This window comes from Pseudophryne corroboree, chromosome 3, assembly GCF_028390025.1.
Source record: "Pseudophryne corroboree isolate aPseCor3 chromosome 3, aPseCor3.hap2, whole genome shotgun sequence".
NCBI classification, from domain to species: Eukaryota; Metazoa; Chordata; class Amphibia; order Anura; family Myobatrachidae; genus Pseudophryne; species Pseudophryne corroboree.
Genome location: NC_086446.1, coordinates 146,440,378 through 146,464,254, shown reverse-complemented (window position 1 = coordinate 146,464,254; position 23,877 = coordinate 146,440,378). Strand labels below are relative to the sequence as shown.

The 23,877-nt window shown below is 48.8% G+C and overlaps 1 protein-coding gene across 1 annotated transcript in view; it reads right to left on the bottom strand.

Annotated features, from left to right (window-relative positions):
• LOC135054963 (zinc finger protein OZF-like) overlaps window positions 1-23,877 on the bottom strand; it is a 235,191-nt gene that overhangs the window by 196,232 nt on the left and 15,082 nt on the right. Inside the window, exon 2 of the mRNA XM_063958470.1 lies at window positions 3,097-3,215. Within this exon, the coding sequence (XP_063814540.1) occupies window positions 3,097-3,174 (78 nt within the window). The 5' untranslated portion in view covers window positions 3,175-3,215. The remainder of the gene's footprint in view (window positions 1-3,096; window positions 3,216-23,877) is intronic.

The window sequence follows — 23,877 nt, the reverse complement described above, 5'->3', positions numbered from 1 at the left end:
TGAACTCCCTGAGATAAGGGTTCAAAGATTTTAAGTGCAGAATTGGCCATACTGAACCCTCCGGCTTCGGTACCACGAAAAAATTAGAATAGTAACACTTGTTCCACTGATGAGGTGGAACTGGAACAATGACCTCGGACACTACCAATTTTCGGATAGCTTCCAGAAGAATGTCTGCCGTCACAGTTGGCAAGCCTGATTTGAAGAAATGGTGAGGTGGGAGAGTTTGAAACTCCAGCCTGTACCCCCTGGACACTATATCCTGTACCCAAGGGTCCAAGCCAGACGACATCCAGACGTGGCTGAAATGCCGGAGTCTTGCTCCCACCTGACCTTCCTCCAGGTTGTGCTGTCCACTGTCATGCGGAGGACTTTGAGGTACCAGAAGCAGGCTTCTGGTCTTGGGTACCTGCGGGAGCAGGCTTTTTTACTTTAGCACGACCACCTCTAAAGAAGGTGTAAGAAGGCTTGTTCTTTCTAGACCTCGCGGGCCGAAAGGACTGTGACGTGGCTGGTGTAAAAGGCTTCTTCGTAGCTGGAGCAGCTGAGGGGAGAAAAGGAGACGTACCCGCGGTAGCCGTGGCAATCCACACATCCAGCGCCTCCCCAAAGAGCGCCTGACCTTCATAGGGTAGGCCCTCCACACTTTTCCTGGATTCCGCGTCCGCAGACCATTGTCGCAGCCAGAGAACCCTGCGAGCAGAGACAGACATGGAGGAGATCCTTGCAGCCATGGAACCCAGGTCCTTCGTGGAATCTACCAGGAACCCTGCAGAATCCTGAATATTACGTAAAAATAAATCAACGTCACCTTTATCCATCGTAGTCAAGTCCTCCTGCAGAGTGATTGACCACCTGGCTATTGCTTTGGAAATCCATGCACAGGCAATAGTAGGCCGCAGTATAGCCCCTGAGACCGCGTATATGGATTTGAGCGTAGCATCCACCTTGCGATCTGCCGGGTCCTTCAACGCGGTAAAACCCGGGACTGGTAAAACCACCTGTTTTGACAGCCTGGAGACAGAAGCGTCAACTATCGGCGGAGACTCCCACTTCTTTCTATCTTCCTCTGGGAAGGGAAAAGCAACCAAGACCCTCTGAGGGATCTGGAATTTTTCTCCGGAGTTTCCCAGGCTTTTTCAAAGATAGCATTTAATTCCTTAGATGCTGGGAAGGTGAGAGGGGCCTTTTTACTGTCCGTGAAAAAGGCCTCCTCAACCTGCTAAGGAGTTGTGTCAAAAATGTGCAACACATGCCGTACGGCTTCAATCATCAACTGCACCCCCTTTGCAAGTGATGCCCTCCCTCTTGACACATCCCTGTCACCGTCTGCAGTGTCAGAATCGGTGTCCGTGTCATCCTGTATAATCTTGGCAAGTGCACGTTTGTGAGAATGTACCGCAGGGGACCCTGTGGGAGCAGTATCAGACCATACAGCCATAGAGTATTGCAGTACCTGAGTTGCACGCTCAGTTCTTGCAACCTTTTCAGAAATTTGAGAAATAGTCCCCCTAAGAGAGGCTAACCACTCCGGTTCCCTAGCTGGGATCTGCGCTACAACAGTGCAATCCTGATTACATGGGATGGGATCTTCCTTAGAAGATAAATCCTCTGCAGTATATGAAACAGTCTCTCTAGACATGTTTGCTAATACACACCACTCACCCCACATACACACAGGGTACTGGGCAGACAGAGTTTCCCCACCAAGAATGGCAGAGAGACACAGAGATTGGAGCCAACCCACACACAGGGCTATTACAGGTATAGGGAGACCCTAAACCAGCGCTGACTGTGTCCCTTAATAGGTGACACAGCCTTTACATAGCCTCCCCTCCCTTCTACAACCCCCCTGGTACCTTACAGATAGCTGGAGTTGCACTGGAGGGACTGATCTTCCACTTGCGTCTGACTGCAGACAGGAAAATGGCGCTGAAACCCTGCTGGGTCCGCTCTGAGGAGAAACTCCGCCCCCTTAATGGCGCTGTCTTCCCGCTCTTCACGATTATACTGGCCTGAGGATTTTAAGTGCTGGCTGAGATCCGCAGACCCCGACAGGCTGAATTGGTCAGTGTAGGGTCAGGCGCTGGCTCAGGGCGCCCCTCACAGCGCCGCACTGAAATACAGCTGAGCTGTCCTACCCTGAAGCCGCCATCTTCACACCGACCCCTTGTTAGGGGGGATGGTGACTCACTTGCCACACTTCAGCTCTGCAAGGGGGTGGCCCCCTGCTGCTGTGGTGAGCGTTTCCCTGTGGCGGGGAGCGATCTATCCCCTCTGGAGCTCAATGTCCTGTCAGCGGAGACAGTGGCTCAGACCACACAGGGCAGACACTGCTCCCCCCCTTAGTCCCTCGCTGCAGGCAGGCTGTTGAATAAAAAATAACTTTACTAGAAAAGCTCTGTAGAGCTCCCCTAGCTGTGACTGGTTCCTCCGGGCACACTTTCTAAACTGAGCCTGGTAGGAGAGGCATAGAGGGAGGAGCCAGCCCACACTATTAAACTCTTAAAGTGCCAATGGCTCCTGGTGGACCCGTCTATACCCATGGTACTAATATGGACCCCAGCATCCTCTAGGACGTAAGAGCAAGTGTTAATAGCATCTGCAATACTGCTTGGTGGCCTCACAGCCCCCTGCTCAGATAACATCAGCTTCAAAGACCTAGGACAATAATAGCCTGCAAGGTGCTGGCTTTTTGGGAATTTCTGTGATAGTCTGTCCGTATTTTTAAAGCTTTGATCATTTACAAGGCAAAACAAGATCAGTTTTGCCTTGTAAACGACTGCCACTTTAAAAATACAAACAGACTCACAGACATTCCCAAAAAGACAGCACCTTGTAGGCTATTACATAATGCCCCTAGTTTTAATGTCACCCAGTAAAAGTTTCTGCGTTTGTAAGGATGGTCCTAAAACACTACAGAATCAAAAGAAAAAGTACATAATTTAGCGTGTTTTGCATTTAATCAATATCATTACCATTTTAAATATAGAGATCGAAATCGCCAAAAATCTGGCGCTTAGTAATTTACCCCTTGGTCTAGTAACCTGTGTGATATAATGGCAGCAGTAGCACCAACATTTCCATATGCCTCACCTCTCCGGTCAGCAGGTAGATGATCTCCAGTGTGAGACTCAGTATCCTCTCCGTCCTGTAATTTCTGTGCTTCTCCATCCCAATGAGTCAGTCTGATAATTTACACAAGACTCTTCCCTCTAAATAAGAAGATTGTTACACTTTACTCAGATTTTGTTAATAGAGATAACGATTAGCGTTGGAAAGGAATTTAAAATAGCAAGGGGATCTCTCGGTCTCAGTTTTATCCAGGTGTAGGTTCAGTCCATAAGCATCAGTGTCTCAAGGTCTGCTGCCAAAAGTGGAATGTCATTCCACTTTTGACAGCAGACCTTGAGAAAGACCCGAGGCGGGTCGGAACGCGTGGGTACCTTGCCTTTATACCCCCCACATGCTGACACTGATGCTTATAGACTGAACCTACGCTTGGATAAAACTGAGACCGGGAGATCCCCTTGCTGCAGCTGGGAGAGACCACCTGGATTCATATGCGCTTTAGAACTGCCGCACATCAGTTCACCAGGAATCGGTAATCAGCCATTGCTTCTGTTCCTCTCATGAGGGTGGATTCTTTTTTGTGAATGTTTCTGTCCATTGTGACACATGCTGTGTCATTATACCAGTATCTTCCATATTGGAATTACATTTTGCATGTTTTTAGAATAATGTGTTAATTAAATTACTTTGGCCCTCATTCCGAGTTGTTCGCTCGGTAAATTTCTTCGCATCGCAGCGATTTTCCGCTTAGTGCGCATGCGCAATGTTAGCACTGTGACTGCGCCAAGTAAATTTGCTATGAAGTTAGGTATTTTACTCACGGCTTTTTCTTCGTTCTGGTGATCGTAGTGTGATTGACAGGAAGTGGGTGTTTCTGGGCGGAAACTGGCCGTTTTATGGGTGTGTGTGAAAAAACGCTACCGTTTCTGGGAAAAACGCGGGAGTGGCTGGAGAAACGGAGGAGTGTCTGGGCGAACGCTGGGTGTGTTTGTGACGTCAAACCAGGAACGACAAGCACTGAACTGATCGCAGATGCCGAGTAAGTCTGGAGCTACTCTGAAACTGCTAAGAGGTGTGTAATCGCAATTTTGAGAATCTTTCGTTCGCAATTTTACTATGCTAAGATTCACTCCCAGTAGGCGGCGGCTTAGCGTGTGCAAAGCTGCTAAAAGCAGCTTGCGAGCGAACAACTCGGAATGAGGGCCTTTGTTTTTACGATATCACACTATTCTTTGCATTCTCCTCTCTTTCCGGTTACCTACTGATACGAGCACTCCTAATTAGGAGACATTATCGGAGAGTAAGAGGTGGATTGCTCCGCTACAAACGGGGCAGGCGCTGGTGAAGTAGTATCTTCTCTTTTTTGTTTCCAGAGATAACGATTAGGACTACCCCACTTTTTTCAGAACCCACTTGTGCGGAGATCCAGCAAAGTGCCATACAGTACATTACAGCTGCCTATTGATCTTTATGTGATGTTGATTATGTTTGTCTGGATATACCCTTGGAAGATATTAAATTAGCTATGAGGGTCCACTGAAACATTGTGCATGAATACAATGTAGGTAGGGAAGCCTTGCTTGTTTCTGCTTGCACCCTATAGAGATGGGAGCAAAAAAAACAAAATTTTTGTACTCACTGGAAATCTTCAGAGGCACCTCAGACTGTGGGTTTAGCGGGGAGGTTGAGGAGTAGGCACTAAGGGGGTCATTGAGACCCCAGCGCTGTTGTGGCGCACAGCTCAGTTGCGGTCGCATCCACGGAGGCAGTTTTCGGGCTGGCAACATGACGTTGGGGGGACGGTGCGGGGCAAACGGGGGCGGGCCGGGACCGTTTTCGGTACAGCTGTGTGACATCACACGCAGCCGCTCCAATTAAAAAAATGGCCGCTGACCGCATGACTGCGCACCAGGGGTCAACCTTAGATCCGATTCGTTCGCAATTAGATTGTGGACGCATCGGGAGGAGGCCTTACACATGCTGGGCGGCCTTGCCTGGTCTGGGCTACCCCCAGCATCTGCAGAGATGAACGCAGATCTGGCTGCATATGCAGCCATCTGCATTCATCTTTGAATAACCCCCCCTAAATAGTTAAAGGTCTGGAGCTGAACCCCTCCCCCCCCCTTTTCTAAGCCCTCCCATTTTTTCCAGTATCCAGTAACTCAGGACCTGATTCAGATTTATATGCAAACCCAATGGTCTACACCCAAATCCCATGGATAGCGGTTGGCGCATACACAATACCCATTCTGCGCATGTGCAGAACAGGTCTTGCGATATCGCTAACAGCCCACCCTTTAGGCGCTGCAAGATTGACACGCTGTTGAAATTCTGTGGCAGGGCAGGGGTGTCAACCGACACCATTCTTCAAACTCGGGGGCGTCGACCCTGTTTTGTAGGTGTGCCAGGCCCAGGGTATGCGTTGTCGGAATGCAGGCTTCATGGACCATAAGGCCAGTCTGAGTAAGCTTTGGCTCTTACCATCGTGAGTAGCGACCAATGGTCAAGATGGTGATCCATTGCTGCATCCTCAGATGCAGCACTCGGATCTCGCAGATGCATGCAGGAGGCGTCTATCTCCTAGAGACGACTCCGGCTACCTGCGACGGTGCAATTCCATACAAACTGGAATAAGGCCCTCAGTTATTTATCGAACAAAGCCTAAAGAGAACACAACACTAACAGATAACATAAACAGTGTTGGCATAGGTTCCCAAACTCGGTCCTCAGGACCCCACACAGTGCATGTTTTGCAGGTAACCCAGCAGGTGCACAGGTGTATTAATTACTCACTGACACGTTTTAAAAGGTCCACAGGTGGAGCTAATTATTTAACTTGTGCTTTTGTGAGGAGACCTGCAACCCTGGACCCTGGTCACGATGGATAAAAGTCTGGTGGGCTGGTGTGTGGTGACCCTTGGACTTCCAGTTTCAGGTACATCCTACCTGATATATCCCAGCTTTAGATCTTGGTTCAGCTCCTCCAACAGCTTAACTATTTATCGCCTACTCCTCAGCCGACAGTCTGCACTGTTCCCCAAATACAGATGAGTTCTTTCTCATGTTTGCTGCGATGCGTACACACACGTGGACACATCTGTAGGATGGGAAAGGAATAAAAAGAGATTTTCCTCCAATTATTACGCGCATTGGGCCTTATTAAGACGTGGCTGGAGGTGCTGCACAGATGTGCAGTACGGGTCTCACTAATAAAAGCAGGAGACATCTACTTATATCAGATGCCTCCTGCTACATTAACATATTAGTGCTATTGCTGCTGCTTCCACGTAAGCAGCAGTAATAGCACCTCTGTCCACATCTGAATCAGGGCTTATGTGTATAGTCTCACAGCACATCGCACCTCACACTTATCCAATCTGCCCCTTTGTTTGTACATTGCATTGCCATTTAAAGGCTCATAATTTGTAGATATAAAAGCTACTGGTAACCATCTCAAAATAACCTTTGTATACCCACACACTAGAAACAGTATACAGACGTTGACAAATTTGTTCACTTTATTCAATATGCCAATTACATCTCATTGAAACATTGTTTCATTCCTCCTGAAAAGTGTTGACCTTAAAAACTATTATATATCATGTATACCTGCATGGCTTTGGTATATCAATAAAGCTAAGAAACAGCGAAAGCAGATAAATGATCGGTTATTATCCAAATATATTCTAAAATAGCCCATACAGATTTGTTTCTAACCCTTAGAAAAGAGAATAAAAAATAAGAATTTACTCACCGGTAATTCTATTTCTCGTAGTCCGTAGTGGATGCTGGGTACTCCGTAAGGACCATGGGGAATAGCGGGCTCCGCAGGAGACTGGGCACTCTAAAAGAAAGATTAGGTACTATCTGGTGTGCACTGGCTCCTCCCTCTATGCCCCTCCTCCAGACCTCAGTTAGGGAAACTGTGCCCGGAAGAGCTGACATTACTAGGAAAGGATTTGGAATCCAGGGTAAGACTCATACCAGCCACACCAATCACACCGTACAACTTGTGATAACTATATCCAGTTAACAGTGTGAAACAATAATGAGCCTCATTAACAGATGGCTCATAACAAAACCCTTTAGTTACGCAATAACTATATACATGTATTGCAGAAAGTCCGCACTTGGGACGGGCTCCCAGCATCCACTACGGACTACGAGAAATAGAATTACCGGTGAGTAAATTCTTATTTTCTCTGACGTCCTAGTGGATGCTGGGTACTCCGTAAGGACCATGGGGATTATACCAAAGCTCCCAAACGGGCGGGAGAGTGCGGATGACTCTGCAGCACCGAATGAGCAAACTCAAGGTCCTCCTCAGCCAGGGTATCAAACTTGTAGAATTTTGCAAACGTGTTTGAACCCGACCAAGTAGCAGCTCGGCAAAGTTGTAAAGCCGAGACCCCTCGGGCAGCCGCCCAAGAAGAGCCCACTTTCCTCGTGGAATGGGCTTTTACAGATTTAGGATGCCGCAGTCCAGCCGCAGAATGTGCAAGTTGAATCGTGCTACAGATCCAGCGAGCAATAGTCTGCTTTGAAGCAGGAGCACCCAGCTTGTTGGGTGCATACAGGATAAATAGCGAGTCAGTTTTCCTGACTCTAGCCATCCTGGAAACATAGATTTTCAGGGCCCTGACTACCTCCAGTAACTTGGAATCCTCAAAGTCCCGAGTAGCCGCAGGCACCACAATAGGTTGGTTCAAATGAAACGCTGATACCACCTTAGGAGAAATTGGGGACGAGTCCTCAATTCCGCCCTATCCATATGGAAAATCAGATAAGGGGTTTTACATGACAAAGCCGCCAATTCTGATACACGCCTGGCCGAATGCAACGCCAGCAGCATGACCACTTTCCACGTGAGATATTTTAGCTCCACGGTTTTAAGTGGCTCAAACCAATGCGACTTTAGGAAATCCAACACCACGTTGAGATCCCAAGGTGCCACTGGAGGCACAAAGGGGGGCTGAATATGCAGCACTCCCTTAATAAAAGTCTGAACTTCAGGCAGTGAAGCCATTTCTTTTTGGAAGAAAATCGACAGAGCCGAAATGTGGACCTTAATGGAACCCAATTTTAGGCCCATAGTCACCCCTGACTGGAGGAAGTGCAGAAATCGACCCAGCTAAAATTCCTCTGTAGGGGCCTTCCTGGCCTCACACCAAGCAACATATTTCCGCCATATGCGGTGATAATGTTTTGCTGTCACATCCTTCCTAGCTTTAATCAGCGTAGGAATGACTTCCTCCGGAATGCCCTTTTCCTTTAGGATCCGTTGTTCAACCGCCATGCCGTCAAACGCAGCCGCGGTAAGTCTTGGAACAGACAGGGCCAGTGCAGTAGCAGGTCCTGTCTGAGCGGCAGAGGCCATGGGTCCTCTGAGATCATTTCTTGAAGTTCTGGGTACCAAGCTCTTCTTGGCCAATCCGGAACAATGAGTATAGTTCTTACTCCTCTCCCTCTTATTATCCTCAGTACCTTGGGTATGAGAGGAAGAGGAGGGAACACATAAACCGACTGGTACACCCACGGTGTCACTAGAGCGTCCACAGCTATCGCCTGAGGGTCCCTTGACCTGGCGCAATATCTTTTTAGCTTTTGTTGAGGCGGGACGCCATCATGTCCACCTGTGGCCGTTCCCAACGGTTCACAATCAGCTGGAAGACTTCTGGATGAAGTCCCCACTCTCCCGGGTGGAGGTCGTGCCTGCTGAGGAAGTCTGCTTCCCAGTTGTCCACTCCCGGAATGAACACTGCTGATAGTGCTATCACGTGATTCTCCGCCCATCGAAGAATCCTTGTGGCTTCTGCCATTGCCACCCTGCTTCCTGTGCCGCCCTGGCGGGTTACATGGGCGACCGCTGTGATGTTGTCTGACTGAATCAGAACCGGTTGGTTTTGAAGCAGGGGTTCTGCTTGACTCAGGGCGTTGTAAATGGCCCTTAGTTCCAGAATATTTATGTGTAGGGAAGTTTCCTGACTCGACCATTGTCCTTGGAAGATTCTTCCCTGGGTGACTGCCCCACAACCTCGGAGGCTTGCATCCGTGGTCACCAGGACCCAGTCCTGTATGCCGAATCTGCGGCCTTCGAGCAGATGAGCACTCTGCAGCCACCACAGCAGAGACACCCTGGACCTCGGGGACAGGGTGATTAACCGATGCATCTGGAGATGCGATCCGGACCACTTGTCCAACAGATCCCACTGGAAGATCCTTGCATGGAATCTGCCGAAGGGAATTGCTTCGTGAGAAGCTACCATCTTTTCCAGGACTCGCGTGCAGTGATGCACCGACACCTGCTTTGGTTTCAGGAGGTCCCTGACCAGAGATGATAATTCCTGGGCCTTCTCCTCCGGGAGAAACATCTTCTTCTGTTAATTGTCCAGAATCATTCCCAAGAACAGCAGACGCATCGCAGGAATCAGCTGCGACTTTGGGATATTCAGAATCCAGCCGTGCTGATGCAGCACTTCCTGAGATAGTGCTATGCTGACTAGCAACTGCTCTTTGGACCTCGCCTTTATAAGGAGATCGTCCAAGTACGGAATAATCATGACTCCCTTCTTTCGGAGGAGCATCATAATTTCGGCCATTACTTTGGTAAATACCCGCGGTGCCGTGGACAGACCAAACGGCAACGTCTGGAATTGGTAATGACATTCCTTGATGTCCAATGACACCATAAAATCCATGAACTTGAACTTTTTTATATAAATGTTCAAGGATTTTAAATTTAGAATGGGTCTCGTCGAACCGTCTGGTTTCGGTACCACAAACATTGTGGAATAGTAACCCCGTCCCTGTTGAAGGAGGGGTACCTTGATTATCACCTGCTGAAGATACAGATTGTGAATTGCCGCCAGTATTACCTCCTTTTCTCCGAGGGCAGCAGGCAAGGCAGATTTGAGGTAACGGCGAGGGGGACTCGCCTCGAACTCCAGCTTGTATCCCTGTGATACTACTTGCAGAACCCAGGGATCCACCCGTGAGCGAGCCCACTGGTCGCTGAAGTTCCAGAAACGCGCTCCCACCGCACCTGGCTCCGCCTGTGGAGCACCAGCGTCATGCGGTGGACTTAGAGGAAGCGGGGGAAGATTTTTAATCCTGGGAACTGGCTGTCTGGTGCAGCTTTTTCCCTCTTCCCTTGCCTCTGGTCAGAAAGGAAGCGCCTTTGACCCGCTTGCTTATCTGAGGCCGAAAGGACTGTACCTGGTAATACAGTGCTTTCTTAGGCTGTGAGGGAATCTGAGGTAAAAACGTCGACTTCCCAGCTGTTGCTGTGGATACGAGGTCCGAGAGACCATCCCCAAACAATTCCTCACCCTTATGAGGCAGAACCTCCATGTGCCTTTTAGAATCAGCATCACCTGTCCACTGCCGGGTCCATAATACCCTCCTGGCAGAAATGGACATTGTATTAATTCTGGATGCCAGCCGGCAAATATCCCTCTGTGCATCTCTCATATATAAGACAACGTCTTTAATATGCTCTATGGTTAGCAAAATAGTAACCCTGTCGAGGGTATCAATATTATCTGACAGGGTATCAGACCACGCTGCAGCAGTACTACACCTCCATGCTGAGGCAATTGCGGGTCTCAGTATAGTACCTGAGTGTGTATATACAGGTTGAGTATCCCATATCCAAATATTCCGAAATACGGACTTTTTGGAGTGCGAGTGAGATAATGAAACCTTTGTTTTTTGATGGCTCAATGTGCACAAACTTTGTTTAATACACAAAGTTATTAAAAATGTTGTATTAAATGACCTTCAGGCTGTGTGTATAAGGTGTATATGAAACATAAATGCATCCTGTGCTTAGACTTAGGTCCCAACACCATGATATCTCATTATGGTATGGAATTATTCCAAAATACGGAAAAATCCGATATCCAAAATACCTCTGGCCCCAAGCATTTTGGATAAGGGATACTCAACCTGTACAGACTTCAGGATCGCCTCCTGCTTTCTATCAGCAGGCTCCTTCAAGGCGGCCGTATCCTAAGACGGCAGTGCCACCTTTTTTGACAAGCTTGTGAGCGCCTTATCCACCCTAGGGGATATCTCCCAACGTGACCTATCCTCTGGCGGGAAAGTAAGTAACTTTTTAGAAATTACCAGTTTCTTATCGGGGGAAGCCCACGCTTCTTCACACACTTCATTCAACTCATCTGATGGGGGAAAGAACACTGGCTGCTTTTTCTCCCCAAACATAATACCCTTTTTGGTGGTACTTGGGTTAATGTCAGAAATGTGTAACACATTTTTCATTGCCGTAATCATGCAACGGATGCCCCTAGTGGATTGTGTATATGTCTCATCGTCGTCTACACTGGAGTCAGACTCCGTGTCGACATCTGTGTCTGCCATCTGAGGTAGCGGGCGTTTTTGAGCCCCTGATGGCCTTTGAGACGCCTGGGCAGGCGCGGGCTGAGAAGCCGGCTGTCCCACGGCTGTTACGTCATCCAGCCTTTTATGTAAGGAGTTGACACTGTCTGTTAATACCTTCCACATATCCACCCACTCTGGTGTCGACCCCGCAGGGGGTGACATCACATTTATCGGCACCTGCTCAGCCTCCACATAAGCCTCCTCATCAAACATGTCGACACAGCCGTACCGACACACCGCACACACACAGGGAATGCTCTGACTGAGGACAGGACCCCACAAAGTCCTTTGGGGAGACAGAGAGAGAGTATGCCAGCACACACCACAGCGCTATTTAATCAGGGATTTACACTAACAGAAAAGTGATTTATCCTTATAGCTGCTTTTTATATACAGTTTGCGCCTAAATTTAGTGCCCCCCCTCTCTTTTTAACCCTTTGAGCCTGGAAACTGCAGGGGAGAGCCTGGGGAGCTGTCTTCCAGCTGCACTGTGAAGAGAAAATGGCGCCAGTGTGCTGAGGGAGATAGCCCCGCCCCTTTTTCGGCGGACTTCTCCCGCTCTTATAATTGTATTATGGCAGGGGATTTTTACACATATATAGCTTATTAGGCTATATTATGTGTTGTTTGCCAAAGTTAAGGTACTCTAATTGCAGCCCAGGGCGCCCCCCAGCGCCCTGCACCCATCAGTGACCGGAGTGTGTGGTGTGCATAGGGAGCAATGGCGCACAGCTGCAGTGCTGTGCGCTACCTTAATGAAGACCGAAGTCTTCAGCCGCCGATTTCCAGGTTGCTCTTCTTGCTTCTGGCTCTGCAAGGTGGACGGCGGCGCGGCTCCGACCCAAGACGACCGAGGCTGGGCCTGTGTTCGATCCCTCTGGAGCTAATGGTGTCCAGTAGCCTAAGAAGCCCAAGCTAGCTGCAAGCAGGCAGGTTCGCTTCTCTCCCCTTAGTCCCTCGTAGCAGTGAGTCTGTTGCCAGCAGATCTCACTGAAAATAAAAAACCTAACAAATACTTTCTTTTCTAGGTGCTCAGGAGGGCCCCTAGTGTGCAACCAGCTCGGGCAGGGCACAGATTCTAACTGAGGTCTGGAGGAGGGGCATAGAGGGAGGAGCCAGTGCACACCAGATAGTACCTAAACTTTCTTTTAGAGTGCCCAGTCTCCTGCGGAGCCCGCTATTCCCCATGGTCCTTACGGAGTACCCGGCATCCACTAGGACGTCAGAGAAAATTGATTATAGCTATATTTCTAACAAATTTTTTCTTGAATTAGCATCACACGTCTGTAGCCAACCTCCCTGCATGCAGCTGCAAGAAGAAAATCAACCCCAGATGAAACAGGAGAAAAGTGAGAATGGTAGAAAAATATACCTTACCACACCATCCGACATATTTTAAGTGACAGTAGGCTCCGTGGAAGAAGGCCCAGATGGACTAAACCTCCCCCCCAAAAAAAACAAAAAACAAACAAATAAAAAAACGGCTTACGCGACCTATAGAGTCGTGCAAGTCAGTCACTGGAGCTGCTACCTAAAGGCCAGGAAATCTCTGTCCTCTGATGGAGATCCTGGCCTCTTCCCTCCCCTGCAACGGCAGCCTCACGCCCCCACACCACATCAGACTGTCAATCACTGACATTCTGATGCTGTTCTGCGTCCATCATCGCAGAACGAGTCCTGCACGAGATCCTGGCCTCTTCCCTCCCCTGCAACGGCAGCCTCACGCCCCCACACCACATCAGACTGTCAATCACTGACATTCTGATGCTGTTCTGCGTCCATCATCGCAGAACGAGTCCTGCACGATCATCAGTATTTTGCGGCATGTGGCGCAGTAACAACCAGACCTGATTAAGGTCCTATGTTCACAGATGACAAAATAAAGCTTGGTTATGTTTTGGGGCTGCTTTGCTACATCTGGCACTGGGTGTTGAATCTATGCATGGTACAATGAAATATAGACTATTAAGGATCTTTTTCTAGGCAGCAGCTTCACTTGCGATGATTAGCAGTACTGTAGCCTGAGAACTCACAGCTGCATAGGCTTGTGCATACAAATATGAATTAGGCCCAGTGTCAGAAAGCTCTGTCTCCGTTATACCCCTTTTAGATTAAAATGCCGGGTCACACCCAGGATTTTGGACATGGGTTCAACCTGGGTGCGACCTGGCTGAGTCCTCTTTTAGACTGGCGGCAGGACCTGGCTTATTGCAGCGCAGGGGGGTGCATGATGTCTCCGCACACAGGTGCAGTGCCAGTGTTTGGGAATGAGATCGTCCCATTAAAACCCCTTTCACACCGCACAAATAACCCGGTATCGACCTGGTATATTGCCAGGTCGACACGGGTCGGTGTGCGGTGTGAAAGGGCCATGGTCAAATTCCCGGGTCCCCTGTCCCGGTAATTCAACCAGGGAATAAAGCAGTGTTATTCCCGGGTTGAATACCGGGTCAGTGGCAGCGTGAACTAGATAGGGAGAGGTGACACGGAGATGAGCTCATCTCCCAGCGCCGCCTCCGCCCCCCGCCGCTATGGCAACTGGCCCGGCAAATTGCTGGGTAGGGAAGCCAGCAGATAGGGTCCAATGCCAGATCCCACCCGGGAAGGACCTGTTTCCAATTCGCGGGTGAGATCCAGCAATGGCGGTGTGAAAGAGGTATTACACTTTCTGGGACCAACCCTGTAAGCTAGCTAGGTTGGATTATCGGGACCCGGGTTAACCCACTTCCACTGAGCCGCTCCTGGGTTGTCATGGCAATAACCTGGGTTTTAGCGGCTGTGGAAAAGGGGTATCACAGGTCATGGATCCTGCAACAGGATAATTACACACGACACATAGCTAAAAGCACCCATTCAATGGTAAGAACAAAACATTGGACTATTCTGAAGTGGCCATTTATGAGCCCTTATATGAATCCTATTGATCATGCGGGAAGAGTGGGACAGTTATTTTACAGATAACAAATAGGGTTCTTCTATTTTCGTGGAAGGGCACCAACAAATTTGACCACGCCTGTATACAGTGACAAAGTGGAAATACCCAAGCCCAAAATACCTAAACCTCCTGGTGGGACATGTCCCAGATTCCTTATACTTATTTTCCTTATACATAGATCTGCCGCTTGTGTATGCAGACGCAACCATCGGATGAACATAAGTCCATAATAGACCATATGAGAAACCATATGCATACGCAGACTGGCTGACGGAACTGAGACGCTGGAGCCATTGTGACTACATACAGGATCAAGTTGCACAACCCCAAAATGGTCATGACACGCCTGCGTTTAGTAAAAATTTTGACTGTGACCATCATCGCAAGACCACCGCGGCACAAGCTCAGTGCGACCTATGCGCAGTGCCAAAATATGGCTCCACTGCGTACATAATCGGCATTGCGTCCATATGTGACTCAGGGCAACAGATCCAAAAACTGCTCCCATTGCACTGACGTATAGCCCCAAGATCATAACCTAGCTGCAGGTGCGCTGCACTTTAGTTGTTGTACAATATTCAGATAATGTTTTATACTCCGCAAAGAGCAATGGAGAGAATGTCAATATTGGCACATACTTTGCTATATAAATTAGCGGTCTTCAGATGTATTATTTGGGTGTATAGATAGGTAATAATATGCCACCACTACATGAGCTCACTACAAAGTGCACCTTCACACTGTACCATGCTACTGCCTGTATTAGGCAGTTCCTACTCCCCTCTCACTAAGAAGCTGGGCAGTGTACAGTGGCCCTAACTAGGTGTGTGTCAGCGGTGCACAATTGGTCACTTATAGATGTGTCCTCATACATCTAGCCTCAATACGCCATGCACCACAAGATGCCTGGCGTGAACGAGCCAGCAGTTTCCAGGTAGTTCTGCTGACATCAGGCATTTTTTTGTTGTTGCAGAAAATGAGTATTATTCGCATTGCTATGTGGATAGGACACACAAGCAGCTTATGATATGCAGCATGACTATATTCTGTGTGTGACTGCAGCTGTATCTGCATATGGATGTCTATGTCACCGTGATTTTCTGGAAAAACACTGTAACGTAGCATTTCGTATGCAAATAAAAATAAGAATTTACTTACCGATAATTCTATTTCTCGTAGTCCGTAGTGGATGCTGGGAACTCCGTAAGGACCATGGGGAATAGCGGCTCCGCAGGAGACTGGGCACATCTAAAGAAAGCTTTAGGACTATCTGGTGTGCACTGGCTCCTCCCCCTATGACCCTCCTCCAAGCCTCAGTTAGGATACTGTGCCCGGACGAGCGTACACAATAAGGAAGGATTTTGAATCCCGGGTAAGACTCATACCAGCCACACCAATCACACCGTATAACTTGTGATCTGAACCCAGTTAACAGTATGATAACAGATGAGCCTCTAGAAAAGATGGCTCACTACAACAATAACCCGATTTAGTTAACAATAACTATGTACAAGTATTGCAGACAATCCGCACTTGGGATGGGCGCCCAGCATCCACTACGGACAACGAGAAATAGAATTATCGGTAAGTAAATTCTTATTTTCTCTGACGTCCTAGTGGATGCTGGGAACTCCGTAAGGACCATGGGGATTATACCAAAGCTCCCAAACCGGCGGGAGAGTGCGGATGACTCTGCAGCACCGAATGAGAGAACTCCAGGTCCTCCTCAGCCAGGGTATCAAATTTGTAGAAATTAGCAAACGTGTTTGCCCCTGACCAAGTAACTGCTCGGCAAAGTTGTAAAGCCGAGACCCCTCGGGCAGCCGCCCAAGATGAGCCCACCTTCCTTGTGGAATGGGCTTTTACAGATTTTGGTTGTGGCAGGCCTGCCACAGAATGTGCAAGCTGAATTGTACTACAAATCCAACGAGCAATAGTCTGCTTAAAAGCAGGAGCACCCAGCTTGTTTGGTGCATACAGGATAAACAGCGAGTCAGATTTTCTGACTCCAGCCGTCCTGGAAACATATATTTTCAGGGCCCTGACTATGTCCAGCAACTTGGAGTCCTCCAAGTCACTAGTAGCCGCAGGTACCACAATAGGTTGGTTCACATGAAAAACTGCTACCACCTTAGGAAGGAATTGGGAACGAGTCCTCAATTCCGCCTTATCCATTTAAAATACAGATAAGAGCTTTTGACAAAGCCGCCAATTCTGATACACGCCTGGCCGACGCCAAGGCCCACAGCATGAACACTTTCCACGTGAGGTATTATAGCTCCACGGATTTAAGTGGCTCAACTCAATGCGACTTCAGGAAATCCAACACTACGTTGAGATCCCACGGTGCCACTGGAGGCACAAACGGGGGCTGACTATGCAGCACTCCCTTAACAAAAATCTGAACTTCAGGCAGTGAAGCCAGTTCTATTTTGGAAGAAAATCGATAGAGCCGAAATCAGGACCTTAATGGAACCCAATTTTAGGCCCATAGTCACCTCTGACTTGTAGGAAGTGCAGAAATTGACCTAGCTGAAATTCCTCCTTTGGGGCCGTACTGGCCTCACAGCACGCAACATATTTCCGCCATATGCGGTGATAATGGTTTGCGTTCACTTCTTTCCCAGCTTTAAATAGCGTAGGGATAACTTCCTCCGGAATGCCTTTTTCCTTCAGGATCCGGCGTTCAACCGCCATGCCGTCAAATGCAGCCGCGGTAAGTCTTGGAACAGACAGGACTCCTGCTGCAGCAGGTCCTGTCTGAGCTGCAGAGGCCATGGGTCCTCTGAGATAATTTCTTGGAGTTCTGGGTACCAAGCTCTTCTTGGCCCCCCGGAACAATGAGTATAGTTCTTATTCCTCTCCTTCTTATTATTCTCATTACCCTGGTATGAGAGGCAGAGAAGGGAACACATACACCAACTGGTACACCCACGGTGTTACCAGAGCGTCCACAGCTATCGCCTGAGGGTCCCTTGACCTGGCGCAATATCTTTGTAGCTTTTTGTTGAGGCGGGACGCCCTCCTGTCCACCTGTGGCCTTTCCCCACGGTGTACAATCATTTGGAAAACTTCTGGATGAAGTCCCCACTCTCCCGGGTGGAGGTTATATCTGCTGAGAAAGTCTGCTTCTCAGTTGTCCACTCCAGGAATGAACACTGCTGACAGTGCTAACACATGATTTTCCACCCATCGGCGAATCCTTGTGGCGTCTGTCATCGCCATCCTGCTTCTTGTGCCGCCCTGTCGGTTTACATGAGCGACCGCCGTGATGTTGTCTGACTGGATCAGCACCGGCCGGTGTTGAAGCAGGGGTCTAGCCTGACTTAGGGCATTGTAAATGGCCCATAGTTCCAGAACATTTATGTGTAAGGAAGTCTCCTGACTTTTCCATAGGCCTTGGAAGTTTCTTCCCTGTGTGACTGCCCCCCAGCCTATGAGCACTCTGCAGTCACCACCACAGCGACACCCTGGCCCTTGGAGACAGGGTTATCCGCCGATGCATCTGAGGATGCGACCCGGACCACTTGTCCAACAGATCCCTTGCATGGGAATTGACGAATGGAAATTCTTCGTAAGAAGCTACCATCTTTTCCAAGGCTCGTGTGCATTGATGCACCGATACCTGTATTTGTATTAGGAGGTCTCCGTCTAGAGACGCCAACTCCTTGGACTTCTCCTCCGGGAGAAACCCATTTTAACCTGTTCTGTGTCCAGAACCATATCCAGGAACAGTAGACGCGTCGTAGGAACCAGCTGCGACTTTGGAATATTCAGAATCCAGCCGTGCTGTTGTAGCACTTCCCGAGATAGTGCTACTCCGACGAACAACTGCTCCCTGGACCTCGCCTTTATAAGGAGATCGTCCAAGTACGGGATAAGTACTTCGGCCATTACCTTGATAAATACCCTCAGTGCCGGGGACAGACCAACGGCAACGTCTGGAATTGGTAATGACAATCCTGTACCACAATTTTGAGGTACACCTGGTGAAGAGGGTAAATAGGGACATGCAGGTAAGTATCCTTGATGTCCAGTGATACCCTGAAATTTTCCAGGCTTGCAATAATCGCCCTGAGCGATTCCATTTTGAACTTGAACCTTCGTATATAAGTGTTCAAGGATTTCAATTTTAGAATGGGTCTCACCGAACCGTCTGGTTTCGGTACCACAACATTTTGGAATAGTAACCCCGGCCTTGTTGAAGGAGGGGTACCTTGATTTCACCTGCTGGAAGTACAGCTTGTGAATTTCCGCCAGTACTACCTTTCCGAGGGCAGCAGGCAAGGCTGATGTGAAGGCAACGGCGAGGGGGAGTCGTCTCGAACTCCAGCCTGTATCCCTGTGATACTACTTGCAGAACCTAGGGATCCACCTGTGGGCAAGCCCACTGGTCCCTGCAGTTCCCGAGACGCGCCCCCACCGCACCTGTCTCCACCTGTGGAGCCCCAGCGTCCTGCGGTGGACTCAGAGGAAGCGAGGGAAGATATTTGATCCTGGGAACTGGCTGACTGGTGCAGCTTTTTCCTTCTTCCCTTGTCTCTGTGTAGAAAGGAAGCGCCTTTGACCCGCTTGCTTTTCTGAAGCCGAAAGGACTGTACCTGAAAATACGGTGCTTTCTTAGGCTTTTGTGAGGAAACCTGAGGTAAAAATTTTTCTTCCCAGCTGTTGCTGTGGATACGAGGTCCCAGAGACCATCCCCAAACAATTCCTCACCCTTATAAGGCAGAATCTCCATGTGCCTTTTAAATGAAGCATCACCTGCCCACTGCCAGGTTTCTAATACCCTCCTGGCAGAATGGACATTGCATTTATTCTGGATGCCAGCCGGCAAATATCCCTCTGTGCATCCTTTATATATATGACAACGTCTTAAATATGCTCAATGTTAGCAAAACATTATCCCTGTCTTAGCTATTATCTGACAGGGTATCAGACCACGCTGCAGCAGCACTATTTATGCTAAAGTAATAGCAGGCTTCAGTGTATAACCTGAGTGTGTAATTACAGACTTCAGGATCGCCTCCTGCTTTTTATCAGCAGGTTCCTTCAAGGTGACCGTATCCTAAGACGGCAGTGCCACCTTTTGACAAACGTGTGAGCGCCTTATCCACCCCAAGGGATATCTCCCAACGTGACCTATCCTCTGGCGGGAAAGGGTACGCCATCAGTAACTTTTTAGAAATCACCAGTTTCTTATCGGGGAAACCACGCTTCTTTTCACACTTCATTCATTCATCTGATGGGGGAACAAAACACTGGCTGCTTTTTCTCCCCAAAAATAAAACCCTTTTTATGTGGTACTTGGGTTCATGTCAGAAAATGCGTAACACATTTTTAATTGCCGAAATCATGTAACGGATGTTCCTAGTGGATTGTGTATATGTCTCAACCTCGTCGACACTGGAGTCAGACTCCGTGTCGACATCTGTGTCTGCCATCTGAGGTAACGGGCGTTGTTTGAGCCCCTGATGGCCTTTGAGACGCCTGGGCAGGCGCGGACTGAGCAGCCGGCTGTCCCACAGCTGTTACGTCATCCAGCCTTTTATGTAAGGAGTTGACACTGTCGGTTAATATCTTCCACCTATCCATCCACTCTGGTGTCGGCCCCACAGGGGGCGACATCCCATTTATCGGCCTCCGCTCCGCCTCCACGTATCCAACATGTCGACACAGCCGTACCGACACACAGCACACACACAGGGAATGCTCTGATAGAGGACAGGACCCCACTAGCCCTTTGGGGAGACAGAGGGAGAGTATGCCAGCACACACCAGAGCGCTATATATATATATATACAGGGATAACCTTATATAAGTGTTTTTCCCTTTATAGCTGCTGTATTGTTATACTGCGCCTAATTAGTGCCCCCCTCTCTTTTTTAACCCCTTTCTGTAGTGTAGTAACTGCAGGGGAGAGCCAGGGAGCTTCCCTCCAACGGAGCTGTGAGAGAAAATGGCGCCAGTGTGCTGAGGAGATAGGCTCCGCCCCCTTTTCGGCGGCCTTTTCTCCCATTTTTCTGTGGAATCTGGCAGGGGTTAAAATTCATCCATATAGCCCTGGGGGCTATATGTGATGTATTTTTGCCAGCCAAGGTGTTTATATTGCTGCTCAGGGCGCCCCCCCCTAGCGCCCTGCACCCTCAGTGACCGGAGTGTGAAGTGTGCTGAGGAGCAATGGCGCACAGCTGCAGTGCTGTGCGCTACCTTGGTGAAGACAGGATGTCTTCTGCCGCCGATTTTTCCGGACCTCTTCTCGCTTCTGGCTCTGTAAGGGGGCCGGCGGCGCGGCTCTGGGACCGAGCTCCGAGGCTGGGCCTGTGATCGGTCCCTCTGGAGCTAATGGTGTCCAGTAGCCTAAGAAGCCCAATCCACTCTGCACGCAGGTGAGTTCGCTTCTTCTCCCCTTAGTCCCTCGATGCAGTGAGCCTGTTGCCAGCAGGTCTCACTGAAAATAAAAAACCTAAACTAAAACTTTCACTAAGAAGCTCAGGAGAGCCCCTAGTGTGCACCCTTCTCGTTCGGGCACAAAAATCTAACTGAGGCTTGGAGGAGGGTCATAGGGGGAGGAGCCAGTGCACACCAGATAGTCCTAAAGCTTTCTTTAGATGTGCCCAGTCTCCTGCGGAGCCGCTATTCCCCATGGTCCTTACGGAGTTCCCAGCATCCACTAGGACGTCAGAGAAAGCCACAGTTACATACAGAATATAGCATGCCACATATCATTTTAATCAGCATAATGCTTGTGCGTCCTATCCACAGAGCGATGCAAGTAAGATGCATTTAAATGGAAAGATGCTCAGCGCTACCGAGTCACCCACATGGCGTGACTAGAAAGGCTGTTTAACATGCAGCACCGCTGGGCAGTCAGAGTGTCTCCACTTATCACTAGGCACATGAAATGTACTGACAGTATAGCTCCGGGGAGGGGTGCTGAGACCCTCCCCCCAAGGACTCTACCTGGCATGTACCTGTGTTTTAGGGGCTCTACTTGGCATGTAGGCTCTACTTGGACTAATGTGTAACAGGGGCTCTAACTGGCATAAGGTGTATCAGCAGTGGTGGATTTTCCACGTGGCACGTGTTGGGGGTAGCACACAAGGCAGATGAGGCCAGGTGATTGGGGATTTTTTTCTGTCATTACAACATTTTTTTTAATATTTTATTTTGCAACTGATGGGAATGGTTGGAGCTGGTAATGGGGTGAGGTTGGGGCTGCTTTGACAGCCTCCAGGCATCTGTACTTGCCCCATGGTGGGGGGGCAGTAACATAATTGGGGGGGATGGGGGTCGACGGCCAATAATGTGCCTAGGAGCAGCCTGAACCTAAATCCGCCCCTGTGTATCAGGGGCTCTACCTGGCATAATGTGTATCAGGGGCTCTACCTGGCATAATGTGTATCAGGGGCTCTACCTGGCATAATGTGTATCAGGGGCTCTACTGCTGTGTAATGTGTATAAGGCGTACTACTGTGTAATGTGAATAACAGACACTACTGTGCCGTGTAATGTGAATTGGTACTATTCTGTGGCCACGCTCCTTCCCTGTAAGCAACACCCCTAAATATTTGCCCTTAGACGCGCACTGTTCTTACTTTAAATATGGTGGGAGAGGGGCCACCATTTCTTTTTCTGGCACAGGGCACCAAAATGTCTACTTACGGCACTGGCTTATACCGCAAGAGTAATAGAAATAATATAACTAACTCATTACATATTTGGTTCTAGAACTGTGTTAAATAAAGTTAAAAAAAAAGCCAAAATAGGTGTACATACTGGTCAGCAATACAATAAATAATTATAAAATTGCATTCACAGCTTTCAGGAAGGGATGCCTCAAAGGTAAAAGTACTGTCATATGGATTTTCATATGTACAAGCTCCATAATGCAATACACTCTGGAGCTTGAACCCGGTATGCAACGCCATCTGTTGCGGGTGTGGTATGGAGGGTCGACAGTAACTAGGTCGACCACTATTGGTCAACAGTAACTAGGTCAACAGGGTCTGTAGGTCGACACGGTCTAGGTCGACAGGTCAAAAGGTCGACATGCATTTTTTATGTTTTTTTGGTGTCGTTTTGTCGTACAGTGACCGGGAACCCCAATTAGTGCACCGTGTCCCCTCGCATGTGCTTGGCTAGGTTACTATTCCCAATCGTAGTCCGCGTGGATCGTTAAGTATGGAAAAGTTTTTAAAAAAAGAAAAAAATTGTGAAAATCCCATGTCGACCTTTTGACCTAGAACATGTCGACCTAGAGACCGGATACCATGTAGATGGCGTTGCCTAATAGAAGCCTATGCGGTTCTTTTCAAAATGTGCACTGAGAGGGATCCAATCAGATCCCTTCCAGTATCCCCTGTAGCGTACGTGTCATCCAACGCATGCGGAAAAGGGGTGTAGTATGGTATGCCGGTGGCCGGGCTCCCGGCGACCAGCATACCGGCACCGGAAGCCTGACCGCCGACATACCAACAGAGTGGCGAGCGCAAATGAGCCCCTTGCTGGCTGGCTGCACTCGCCACGCTGCAGGCACGGTGGTGCGACACTATTTATTCTCCCTCCAGGGGGGTCGTGGACCCCCATGAGGAAGAAAAACTGTTTGTATGACGGCTGTTGGGATTCCGGCGCCAGAATACTGTGCGTCGGGATCCTGACAGTTGGAAACCTGAAGACCACCCGCGCAAAAGGACTGCTGTGTCATAAATCCCGAAGTCCTTGTATTGAAAAGGACAGCTCTTATCGGTAGAGCTATCCTTTGTGATTTCAATGAAAGCATATGGCGTTAATAAATGCTGCTTTGCTTACAGTGGTCAGTAAGTGCTGCTATACTGCTTTATATTACCCTGATAGGACAAGGATGTAACAGCCTGAGATCACTACCTACCTAGTGTCGGAGGGTAATATTTTTGCAGTTTATATTGTAACATGTTCAAAAGATCTATTATTCAGCATAACTAGGACCTTTCTCTCTAGATGGAACCTGAGATGCTTGAAATACTGTAGGGCAGGGGTGGCCACCACCAGTCAGAGGCAAAGAGCCAGAAAAGATCCATAGGCAAGGGCATGAGCCACTATCATGCGTGTGCCAAAATGGGGGGGTGGCCTAGTTGTCACAAAGCCACGCCCCATTTTTGTGCACACACCTTTCGGTATGATGTTTGTAGGAGTGTGACCTTGTGTCATAACCCCGTTTAGTCATGTTGTACAGTGCCACATACATATAAATACCAAAAAATGGGTGCCACCACAGTGCCAGATACATATATGCCCCCAGTACCAGATACACATGTTCCCACAGTGCCAGATACATATATGCCCCCAGTACCAGATACACATGTCCCCACAGTGCCAGATACACATATGCCCCCAGTACCAGATACACATGTCCCCACAGTGCAAGATACACATATGTCCCACAGTGCAAGATACATATATGCCCCACAATGCCAAATACATGTATGACCCCC